At 36.9% G+C, this 12,931-nt stretch overlaps 1 protein-coding gene across 15 annotated transcripts in view; it reads left to right on the top strand.

The window, feature by feature from the left end:
- LRRC4C (leucine rich repeat containing 4C) overlaps positions 1-12,728 on the top strand; it is a 487,665-nt gene extending 474,937 nt beyond the window's left edge. For 14 of the 15 annotated variants that reach the window (XM_064657787.1, XM_064657791.1, XM_064657789.1 and 11 more), the window contains one exon: positions 10,071-12,728. In XM_064657787.1, the coding sequence (XP_064513857.1) occupies positions 10,113-12,029 (1,917 nt within the window). In that variant the 5' untranslated portion in view covers positions 10,071-10,112 and the 3' untranslated portion in view covers positions 12,030-12,728. Of the gene's footprint in view, positions 1-9,098; positions 9,538-10,070 lie in introns of those variants that run through there. The other variant, XR_010431243.1, reaches the window with a different exon arrangement.
- Positions 12,729-12,931: the final 203 nt, after the last annotated feature.

Below are 12,931 nucleotides of genomic sequence, written 5' to 3'. Positions count from 1 at the left end.
CTAGTAATATTTAAAGGTGTACAAATACTGTACGCAAGAGCACCTGTGACCAACTCATTGCCCAGCAGTGATAGATCTGGTAATAATGTGCATGCTATTCTGGCTGTACTGCACTTTGGTAACACCTAGGGTTTAATTGAAATACACCCTGACCTTGGTTTTGTTCATGAAGCATAGAATGGACATAATTACTATGAATCTACTGAGGGATATTATGGCAAAATGTCATATTACTAATTTTGGCTCCTCATACCCTTTGGGGGAAAAAAAATAATCACAGATTTCAGTAAAAAACAATGTATTGCAGTTTCACAGAAGTCCTAAAACAAGTAATTTTCAAAAAAATTAAGTTCTTATATTTCTCTGTACCTATTTTTCTTTCAAAACACTATCACAGTAGGATAATTGCATTGCCCCTAACAGTTTCATATTCCTTCATAATTAAATAAACAGCTTGTAAATTGCAGACCACAAAGTGCCTGTGTTCCACTCTTACCTTAAGGGGTTTCCATAGCTACCAAGGACAAGAAGTTTAACCATCATTTACCAGACTCGAGGCTATTTGCAGCCTTAACTTTTTAACGCATGTCTCTTTTTCTCTTTGTTGCTTTATTTATTAGCAGAATGAGGGAGTAATTTGGACTCAGTTAGCCACTACAAATGCAATGATGTAAAATGGACTCTGGTGCTTTAGTGTGTTATTAGTTGGATATGTTTCCCCCAGAAGGTATTTTGAAATAATACATACTAACAATGCAGACTATAGTTACCAAGGTTATGAAATAACTACCAAGCACTTTTCCAAATCAGCATCAAATAATTCAGATCTTAAAAAAGGAGAACAGGAAAACACCTTTCTTGGCACAGCATCATGCCATAGAAGTATTTAGACCAATATCTATTTTAATTCATATCCCAAAAAGCATTGATGCAGATTTTACATGGCTGCTTTACTATAATTTCCTTAAATCTCCTCTGTTTTCCATACTAAAAAATGCATTTGGAAAAACTGCACTTGTTAAGGGACAAACTTGATTTTTTATGCCTCTGAAATGGACAATTCTCCAATTTGCTAATACGAAAATAATCTTAAAATATTTTAAAATAACTTCAGATTTTACCAGAGCATCTGTGTTGCCAAAGTGTAGAAAAGTATAGAAAACTGCTACTGATCCACAACTGTATTAAGTGCTCATCAAACTAAAATATTTATGTCTTCTAGTTTATGTTATCTGCTGAGGTTAAGAGCTCAGGAAGGCTCAAAACATGATGTGTATGGGTAACAAGAATATTTAGCATTAGCACATTCAGTAGATGAGCAAATATTGTAATTTAGGAAATTATGTTTTGTACTTTAAAAACTAGATTCCAACTTTCCTAATGGCAACTTTCTTACTCTAATTGCCTTTTTTGTTGTTATTGTTTCTCTTCATTGTACTGACTACATTAGTATATTCTTAGACTGTGGTGTTCTGACCCAACATTTCCCACATCTGTTTTTATAGTCTGTGAGTAGGGAGAAAATTCTGGAAGGAACGAGGGCTAGCATCTTGGATTCCATCAGCCTTGCACATTTTTGCCTTTCCATCTTTTGAAAGACACAAATTTTAATGTTTCATATACCTAAATTGCAGATTTTTGCCTACCACTTTGAAATGCTGTATTATGTTGTTGAAAAGTATGTTAATTTATACAATTTAATTTTTCCATGTATAAAAAATTGAAATATTCTACCAGACCAAAACTAGTTTGTTTGAGTTAAAGTATCACTGTGTTATGTCTAAGAAGATGTTGTTAAATCACTGCTAGTCCACTAAAAACAAAGAAATACTAATGTTTCAAAAAATGACCCGGTGTGACAGGATTGAAAATTGCACTGAAAATTGTTTTGGAGCAGTGCTTTAGAACAGCATATAAGTTTTAATTAAGGGTTGGTTTTATACTAATTTTGTTGTGGTTCATAGGTGCCTTCCTAATGTGGATCTGTGATTTTACTTTGATAATAAATGAAAAAAGAATTTAAAAAGCATAGTTAAAGAAATAGTGCAGTTTAATTGTTGCTCACTGAGGTGTTTGTGGCATAAGACAGAGAAATTCTGAAGGTTCTCGTATGACTTCCCCTTATATCATGGTTGGCACATGAGATGTAGTGGCATGCATCTGTAATTCAGAGAATTTTCTTATAAAGCTATTGTAAAATTCCTACTGTCGAGATATCTCCCTACATAAATATCTCTCCAGAAAAATATATAAGATGAAAAAACCAACAAAACTTCTGAGAAGCTGTTTTATCAACTGAATTAATGAAGCAAAACGGAACTTGAGTAACCCAGGGGATCGGTGATGAGGTAGAAAACCTTTTTACCTTTACGTAATTGGTTTGAATCAAGCCCAAGTCAATATAGAACAAAAGTTCCTAATGTCTACATGGGGTCTCAAGAAAATGAACCTAAATTAACTTTGAAAAGGGACTAGCTAAACTACATTACATCCTTTTCTGAACATTCTTAATTGAAATTACAGTGGCCTTGATTCAATTTAGCTTAAATTAAATTTGAAATAAGAATGTCCACACAAAGATTTAATGTAATATAATTAACCCACTTAAAAGTTAATTCCAATTAAAATTCTAGAACGTTTCTAGGTGCACTAGTACCAAGCTGTATTGTTGTGGCTTTTATGAAAGAATTTAAGTTAGTTCATCATGAATAATTCATAGATTGCTCCTATTCATACCACTATGAGTAGTCTGAACAGATAAGTTAGGTCTGTTTTGTTCTCTTTGCCCTTTGAGTGACATCCAGGGAAAGGACAATAAAGAAGTCAAATAATTCCTCTTAATAAAACTAAATCTTCCTAAAGAAATATTCATTACATATCATCTGATGTCTTCTATGGTTTTCCTATGAAATTAGCAAATATTATGAGTTATACTGAGGATAGAAACTGCAAATGATGCTTAAGAGTAAAATAATATTTATAAATAGAGGGGAAATACGAGACTGATACAGATTCAAACACTGTAAATTATCTTAATTTCCAGCTAAAATGCAAATATTTTTTCTTGGACCAATGTACACTGAAATTCGCCTTTTTAAAATGTTTATTTCATGTTCATTTCTGTTACCTGAAGTTAAAGCGAAAGTTTTAAACCTTAGAAGAACATGAGAGAGGAAACATGAAATCATGCTGGAAAATGAGGCATGTGAAATAAAGCCGTTTTCTGTATAACGAAAGAAAAGAAGAAAAAGGCAGACTGGGTCAAACTCATCCTTGATTGAACTCCCCTGAAATCAGTGGTGATTTAGGAGGATTGAATGTGTCCAATCACATTTAAGTCTTTCAGGTATGTGTCTTAGTGATTCAGCTGAGTCTTGAAAGGCTTGCAGAAAAGAACTGGGAGGTATCTGGGGTACAGCAATACCCACTTTGCCTCCTACACTTACATGCTTGAACGGGCCACAAAAAATCCCAACTACGTCCCAGAGCAAAACAGTGAAACGTGCAAAGAGGAGAATAATTTGCAGTGGGAGTGTTTTGATTTGTCTGGTCTCACAAGTAATCAGTTTGCATTGCAGAGCTGTCTATCTATCCCTCTTTGGCCTCGACCATATTTAACTAAAAATAAAATAAAAAGCAAATAGATAAAAACTGCTAGGCTTTAAAACATCCCAGGTTTTAGACATTATTGCAATGGCTCCCTTAACTGTTGTAGAGACATTTAAAATCCTATAGCACTGAAAAGGGAAAAGTGATTTTTAAGAATGAAGGAAAAGATACACAGCTATATAGTTGCAGTCATGGGTTTTCATCGTAAAACAATCTGTTTAAAAACCCCCAAACACTTCAGACAGGAGTCAGTCCATGAGGAAAATGAAAATTAAGATTAGGAAGAGGAAGATATGAGATCTACTGTAAGCCAGTTCACTGATTTTGCATGATGATTATTTCAATGCTCTGTTAAGAACATAGTATGTCGTCCTTTGTTAGTGGCAAAGGCATTCAGTGGAGAAAGAGAATGGTGTCATTGTACTGTATAGGGGCAGGGAACAGCATGCAAAGTGTTTGTACTGCTCTTGAACTGAAAGCACTAGTCCTCAGGGGTTCAGCCAGGTGGAAAGGTACTTCAGGACAGAAAAGTGGGGGAGGTGAGGTAGACGGAAGGGTATGGTGAGTGAATCCCTAGCAGTGTGGTTCCATCAGCCCAACCCTTTACAGCCACCTGGGGACACACATGTGAGGTTGCAGGACCATTTGCAGAGCAGATGTTGGTAGAGGATTTCTGACCCCAGTGGAGCTGCCTGCCCACAGTTCAGTCTCTGTTCTGGGACGAGGATTAACCCTCATGTGTTTCAGTATTTTGTGAAGCTAAAGCATATCATGTGCTTGTCGGTTTGTATCTACGCTGAAATTCCTTTGGCTTCCTCTGCTGACGTTGCTGCCAAAAGGGGATCAGTCTCAGGCTCTGAGAGCATTCAGAGCTCCTGAAAAGAGAGTCAAAAGAGTCACTTCTGCATAAGGTCTTCCTGGGATTTGGACTTATTTTTATTGCTGTATTCCATGTTCTGTCCATACAGAAACTATTTTCAATTCTCTGGTGCTGATGCTACCAGAAAAGACATCCCAGAATAATTAGCTGCTTGGCACACCTAGCTCCTCTTCACATGTTTGAAATCTGCAGTTTAATTTGCAGCTGTAGAGTGGCTTGTTTTCTGAATAAAATACAGATATCATTGCAAAGGGTTTTTCTCTCAAAAAGGGTGTGATGTACAGCATACATAATAGTGCTATATGAAGCGAAGGAAAGATGCATTTTCTGAATGCATTCATGTATTTGTCAGCTTGAAAGGGATTTGAATGCTCCTCATCCTGAAATTTTCTGGGAGATGGCTGAGGGAGAGTTTTGATTACTTAACTGTGCTTCAGTTGAGACTTAACTGTGATGTACTTGTGATGATTTAATTTTACTGAGATAAACACCTGATATCTGATAAATTTGTCTACATAGTCAGTGACACATAGCATCACATCTCAGGATTTCATGGCAGATATACAGCACAAACCAAAACGTGCTAGATCACACTGTATCTTAAACCATGTATTGGGATAAAGCCATGGCCTTTGTGCTGCACAGCTCTGCTGCTGAGATAGTTATTCATAGACCTACAGACTAGATGGAAAGCTAAGTATGAGTTGCCAAGAGCAACTAAACTGCCAGTGATCCAGCTAAGGGTCACTGGAGCTTGGGGAAATATCTTTGCCACCTCATTAGGCAGATCTTTGGAAATGGTGTAGAAGTTCTTTTTTTGTAATCAAAGCCCACCATTACAGGAAAATCCTTCAGTGATCAGAATAATCATAATCACTTTCTCCTGGTAATATAACAAAGGGAGAAGAAAGCACATCAGTCTCAAGACCTAATTACCAAAAAGAAAAAGAAAAATTAATTTGGGATACTATTACAATGCACATAAGAAGACATTTCTGGCAAAGTGGCAAAGTTAGATTTCAGCAGCATAACTGAAGCATCCTTGAAGCTGCCCCTAAGGAAAGCTGCACTGTGCATGTCTGTAGAGGTAGATTAGCTCTGTCATTCCTTGCTTCATCTTCTGCATTGGATCTTAAGAGGGTAATGCTTTTCGCTCAGAGGAAAATGTGTAGTACATCAAGACTAACAAAGTGTCAGATAAGCAATAGAGAGGAGAACATGCATATCAAATGCCAATTTCAGAAAGATTTTTTTTTTTTCCTGTGGAAATAGAAAACAAACCAAACAACTCTCCATATATGTCTAGGAATGTCTCCAAGGCCATAAAGAGAATATACATTCCTGTATTAAAATAACAGATGATAATTAGATTAGTGCCACAGATAGACTTAAGGTCTGGTTTGGAAACACATTTGATAATTGTACTGTGTCTGGGCAAGTCACTGTGTATTAAGGAAATTCTTAGCATTTTAAACTACATTTTAAGTCTATACAGCAGAGGGCACTAGTGTTACTGTATTGACCATGAAGTTACTATTTTGGTACCAGAAAAAAGAAAAAAAAAAAATTACTTAGAAGACAGAGTTGTCAACAAAGACTAAAGCTGGTTGATGGTCTATGTTCCATGTGTGGGTTTGTTAAGCTAAATCTTCATGTGTCTCTGGCATAATAGGTATTGAATAGCAAATTACTCTAGTACAGAGTTCCAGATGGATCTTTACGAAAAGCCCATTAAAATATTTCCATAATGTTCTTCAAGGGTTTAAATTAATTTTAGAGTGTGTTTTTGTGTCGGATAATTTTTTCCAGGGTATTTTCAAGGTATTTATGATTTAAAATTACCCTGATGTGAAATACCTGCACCAAGACTTCCTGAATATTTAAGTTCTGAGCTGAGGAAGACCACTAGTATAAAAGAAAGGACCTTTTTAATACATTCCACTGCCACTAGGAATCTTACTGCAGTATTAGCCTCACGCAAAGCTCACTAGTTGGAAGGGAGGACTTGCAAGGCATATGCTTGCCTAGCATATTTTCTGCTGGTCATAATTGCTTTTTTGGATCATCAGCTGCCCTGTACTTCAGCAGAACCAAGTTCAAGACCAAGTGTGGTCTTATGCTAAAAACTGCATTTTGTTTCCTATATTGCCAACAAAGAGGCAAAAAAGTTGAGTTGTGTAAATAAATCCAATGTTAAATGAAATGGTGGCTACAAAAGCTAAGATTTGCTCCCACTGCCTCCCTGAATATGTTGCAGAGGGGTGACAATATAGATCTTCTGTACTTATATATTAAAAAAGATCCAGCTTAGACACAGAAAGATCAAACATACCAACACATGACAACATATCTCGAACTTTGTACCCCCATCTCACAAAATGGTGATCCTGTCTTCTTCAGAGAAGCTAACAATTAGTGAGTAACTAAGCTTGTATTTGAATTTGAATCTTGCGGAAACCTGATGGTGTCAGACTTCCCTGGAGGTCTTTGATAGATTGTAGTACTGAGGCACATGTTTGATTGAGACATCACTAGCACATGACTAGGGAAATCAGTAAATGTAAAAGCCATGGGCAATTTTTGCCTTCAGCATACGGAAAGAGCTGTTTTATGTGAATGATTCATTGTTTGAGTCAATAACCGAAGATAGAAAGGATATAGGGAATTTATTTTAAGAACATAAAACAAAAGCATTTCTTTCAAAAATCTTTTTGCAATTGAGACATGGAAACATTTTGGTTTAGGTTGAGCAATATTTGCTAGTCAGTCTCATAACTGAATAATTTATATGTTATGATGAAGTACTGTATTCAAGTAAAATGGTTTTAGCTTTTTTAATTTTTTTTTTCTTCTTACACCCAATGAGAGTATGTGTAGTGATGAAAAGGGAAGATTTGCTGGATAAAAGACTAGGTGAAGGCAATGGGGTAATACCATTAGGCTCAAGGAGTTGGAATGGGAGGAAAGTGCCTCAGAGTGCTTGCAGCATAGTTTGGGATCATCAGCTTCATGGAGGTTAGCAAAGAGCAATTGAAGGAACTTTATGCATTATCTGATGTTGGGGGCTTTCTCTCTCATGACCTTTCTTATTTCTCTAGACTTTCTTGTTCTACAAGTGCTATAGTTTTCCTGGTCCTTCAGGGTATCCAGGATACTGGAATGAGAGCAGAAAGTAACAAAAAGAAAGGTAGAGAAACCATATGACATCTTGTAGAGCTGGCCTTTAATAGTGAATGGGTCTGAGATAGAACACAGAAGATTCCCATGCCTCTACAAGCCGCATGTGCTGCCTATGCCACACCAGTCTTATACAACTGGCATCTCTGAAGCTGACATAACATTGCACCAGTTCAATGGTAAAATAATTGGTTTGATGTGTTTCTGTGACTGTTTTATTACCTGTTAATGGAATTCATTATTCAGTCCAAGTCCTTAGGGGATAAGTTTTAGAAGAATTTTAAAAATGAGAATAGAAAAAAAAATTACTGAAAAAAACCCAAACGGAAACAAACAACGCCACCCCTCCCCCCCCAAAAAAAGACAAAAACACTAATTCAATCACATTAACTATCACAGAAAATGGTTAATTACTATCCAACAGCAAAATACATGGGTCACAGATCTTAACTAACAACCCTAAAATTGATATTAGATTCTAATATAATTCTTTTGGACAGAAGGGGTAGATTTTTCTTCATAACAGTGTAAGAAGGATGGGAACTATGTGCTTTTCACCCGCTATTTGTGGATAGTTTTACTACAGCTGGATTTTTGATGTAACTGAACTTGAATTTTAATGATTAGAGTGTTTCTCCATATGTTCTGTTCAGTACCTGTGAAGAGATAAGCGACCTTGTAAGCCTACAGTAAAAAAAAAGGTGTGTACAGCAGCTGCCCCTCACCTAATCTAGTACATTGTCCCAAACCCATGAAGCTGATGCTCGGACGTACAGTTGTTGGCAGAGGGAAGGGATAGAGAGATGGGAGTGGTACCATCTAACGCTGCAGCCACAGGGTTCTCCAGTGTCACATGACAGTAGTGTAAGCTGCAGAGAGAGAAGTTGAATGACTTGCTCAAGGTTGCAAAACACGTTAGTTTCATGAATCTTTCATGACAAGAATTACGTTTTATAAATAGCACGTGCAGAGCATATCAAACAAACAGAAATGGCTCAGACTTCTCGGTTCCCTTCACTGGTTTTTAACCATTATATTGGCTTTCTCTGAAGTAAATTATTAAAAGTGAGATGAAAACACTTTCTAACTCTGAACCACTATGACAAGTTTTATAAAAATGCAGAAATTAATTCTCAAAAACACATTGTCCTAATATATAATTAGAAAAAAAAAAATCTTTCATTAAATGAATCGCTGTGAGATGAAAGCTAAGATATTTTTCCTGGTGGTTTTTTGTTGGTTTTTTTTTTTTAATTTTTGTTGCTTTGTTTTTTACACAAAATGAAACTATTTGGGTCTTGGAGTGGAAAACCATTGCCTTATGGTGTTTTGTTTTACTGAATATATGTATTATCCATCTGGATATTCTAGGTTATAAATATGCTTTAAGCTTGCTGTAATTTATAAGACTTCACTTTTGGTTGATTTATAGGAAATTTCATTAATCTTGACAACAGAGGGATCTTGAACTGAGCAGCAGATTGAAAATGAACTGAGGGCTGGGGACTTTAAAAACTGCCACAAATGAATCAGTACTGAAATTCTTAAAATGGTAATGATCATTTGTAGTGTAAAGGTCTGTTTTCCCCTTACAGTAAGATCTGTAGAATTTTTTTAGAGTTTTTTTGAAGTGCCAGTGAAACTGCCAACCCTTAAGCTACAGAGATATTTTTCAGCGTTTAAATGGCTATTCTTATTTTTGTGTTCAGTACACATTTACTAATGAGTGTTTCTCTGCTACTGGTGCCAAACAAAAGAATTGAGGAGGAAATATTATCAAATTGGATGATGCTGTTTAACAGTAGGGAAAAACTGATGCTCAGCATGTTTCTTTTCTTTTCTTTTTTTTCAATTTGTAATAGGCAAGATCTTGCCCTAATTTGTAATAGGCAAGATCTTGCCCTGTCATTTGCATGACCTGTTATATTCAGAATTAGAGACTTCTAATTAAACTCTGATTCCAGAATCACATTTGCATAGACAAAGTTTTTTACCCATGCCAAACAAGTCTCCACTTGCTCTTTATATTATATGATGTCTTGTCTTATAATATGTAAAAAATGTTAACACCTTGAATATTTTGAAGATTCCTATCTTATTAAATTCCTATCTTACTAATTTTTGCCTTTTGAGACCCTTGTAATTTCTTTCATCTCTTTCTTTTAGGTATCCACTGTGGTTGGACTTCTTATGTGCCATCCAGCTATGCACATTATACATTGGAATGTGCAGGAAAAGCTAGTCTCTGGCATTTTCTTATCTTATTGCCAATTGCAGTTGATATACATATATGTACAGAAAAATGATATTAGACATTCTAAGGACTAGAGAAGCCTTTGTTTAGAGGACACACTTAAGTATTTGAGATTAATTTAATGTTCTCATTCTCCTTTCTTTCTTTCAGACTATTCGAACTCCAGAAGGACCAACACCAAATAAATTATGAATGTTGAACAAGATGACCTTACATCCACAGCAGATAATGATAGGTCCTAGGTTTAACAGGGCCCTATTTGACCCCCTGCTTGTGGTGCTGTTGGCTCTTCAGCTTCTTGTGGTGGCTGGTCTAGTGAGGGCTCAAACTTGCCCTTCTGTCTGCTCCTGCAGCAACCAGTTCAGTAAAGTGATCTGTGTCCGGAAAAATCTGAGAGACGTGCCAGACGGCATCTCCACAAACACCCGGTTACTCAATCTCCATGAGAACCAGATCCAAATCATTAAGGTTAATAGCTTCAAGCATCTGAGGCACCTAGAAATCCTGCAGCTCAGCAGGAATCACATCAGAACAATTGAAATAGGGGCTTTCAATGGTCTGGCCAATCTCAACACTTTGGAACTCTTTGACAATCGTCTGACCACTATCCCAAATGGGGCTTTTGTATACCTGTCAAAACTGAAGGAATTGTGGTTGAGAAACAACCCCATTGAGAGCATCCCTTCTTACGCTTTTAACAGAATCCCTTCTCTTCGGAGGCTGGATTTGGGGGAATTGAAAAGGCTTTCATACATCTCAGAAGGTGCCTTTGAAGGTCTGTCCAACTTGAGATATTTGAACCTTGCCATGTGCAATCTTCGAGAGATTCCTAACCTTACGCCGCTTGTAAAATTGGATGAGTTAGATCTTTCTGGGAATCACCTGACTGCCATCCGGCCAGGTTCTTTCCAAGGGTTGATGCATCTTCAGAAATTGTGGATGATACAGTCTCAGATTCAAGTGATAGAAAGGAATGCTTTTGATAACCTTCAGTCACTTGTAGAGATCAATCTGGCACACAACAATCTAACGCTACTGCCTCATGACCTGTTCACACCGCTTCGCCTCGAAAGGATCCACTTGCATCACAATCCTTGGAACTGCAACTGTGATATCCTTTGGCTCAGCTGGTGGATTAAAGACAAGGCACCCTCCAATACTGCATGCTGTGCCCGTTGCCACACACCTCCCAGTTTAAAAGGAAGGTACATTGGTGAGCTGGACCTGAATTACTTCACATGTTATGCTCCAGTAATAGTGGAGCCACCAGCAGACCTCAACGTCACAGAAGGCATGGCTGCAGAGATGAAATGCCGGGCATCAACCTCCTTGACCTCTGTATCTTGGATTACTCCAAATGGATCTGTTATGACACATGGGGCATACAGAGTTCGGATTGCTGTGCTCAGTGATGGCACATTAAATTTTACAAAGGTAACTCTGCAAGACACGGGTTTGTATACATGCATGGTGAGTAACTCTGTTGGGAATACCACAGCTTCTGCCACACTGAATGTGACCGCCCTGGATAACCCTGGTTACACATACTTTTCAACTGTCACGGTAGAGACTGTGGAACCTTCTCAGGATGAGGCACAGACCACAGAGCAGGTTGGGCCCACGCCAGTTACCAACTGGGAAACCACTAACATGACAACCTCACTCACTCCACAGAGCACAAGATCTACAGAAAAAACTTTCACCATTCCTGTGACGGACGCAAACAATGGGATCCCGGGAATAGATGAGGTTATGAAGACTACCAAAATCATAATTGGTTGTTTTGTGGCTATCACTCTCATGGCTGCTGTGATGCTGGTAATTTTCTACAAAATGAGGAAGCAGCATCACCGGCAGAACCATCATGCTCCAACACGGACTGTAGAAATCATTAATGTGGATGATGAGCTTACAGGTGACACACCCATAGAGAGTCATTTGCCCATGCCAGCAATAGAGCATGAGCACCTAAATCACTATAACTCTTATAAATCTCCTTTCAACCACACAACAACAGTTAACACAATAAATTCAATACACAGTTCAGTGCATGAACCGTTATTGATTCGAATGAACTCAAAAGACAATGTACAAGAGACTCAAATCTGAAACATTTATGACATTATGGGGGGCGGGGGGTGGGAACAACGAAAGATGGTTTATAAAACAAATTACACAAATGACTGGGCTAAATCTACTGTTTCAAAAGTGTCTTTACAAAGAAAAAGAAATTTATTTATTAAAAATTCTATTGTGATCTAAAGCAGACAAAATTATGTGTATTCCTCAGAACCTGTTTTTGCTGCAGTTATTTACCCTTCTCGTTCCCGTTTTCCTGCCCAACCTACCCTGACTCCCATTTGCCATATTTTTCATAGGAGATCTTGATTCCCCAAAAGAACTGATCTAGGAAATTTTGTAAGAATTCTGTTACGCTTTGGGAATTTTTATGGTGAATTCTAGTGGTGAGATTCAGTCTTATTTTGTCACTTTCTCTTTTTTTCTTTTGTTTTCTCATGCCCTCTTTGAAATTATTCATCAGAGAATGGAATAATAAGAGTAACTCTGCAAGTGAAAAAAAAAACCAAACAAGCAACCTTTTTTTTTCCATGTAATGATTTGCTCTGTATTTAGTGAAAGCACCATTCTGTGAAAAAAATGGAAAAAACAGAAAAAAAAAACAACCAAAAAATTAATTTACTTGTGAAAACCTATAAACCCCATGATCTTTTAAGCAATTCTAGAACCAGAATTTGTAGTTCAAACACTAAACTAAGGTTATAAATAAAATATTGGTTTTTTTCTGTACTTGGATATAGCTCATTTTTAGTGTGGCTTTAAACATCAAGTTTGTTAAAATTCTTATGATAATCTGCTGTTATGGTCCAAAATACAATCACTTTAAAGAGAATAATTAAACCGTTTTGGATCATTACTGAAGAACAGCATAGTTTTCATTTTAGTTTATGTAAGCAGCATACTGGCAAAACAAGGTTGTTTGATTTCTAATG

This window comes from Pseudopipra pipra, chromosome 6 (assembly GCF_036250125.1).
Source record: "Pseudopipra pipra isolate bDixPip1 chromosome 6, bDixPip1.hap1, whole genome shotgun sequence".
Taxonomy (NCBI): Eukaryota; Metazoa; Chordata; class Aves; order Passeriformes; family Pipridae; genus Pseudopipra; species Pseudopipra pipra.
Note: the sequence above shows the minus strand (reverse complement) of the source record. Positions and strands in the feature narration are given on the sequence as shown.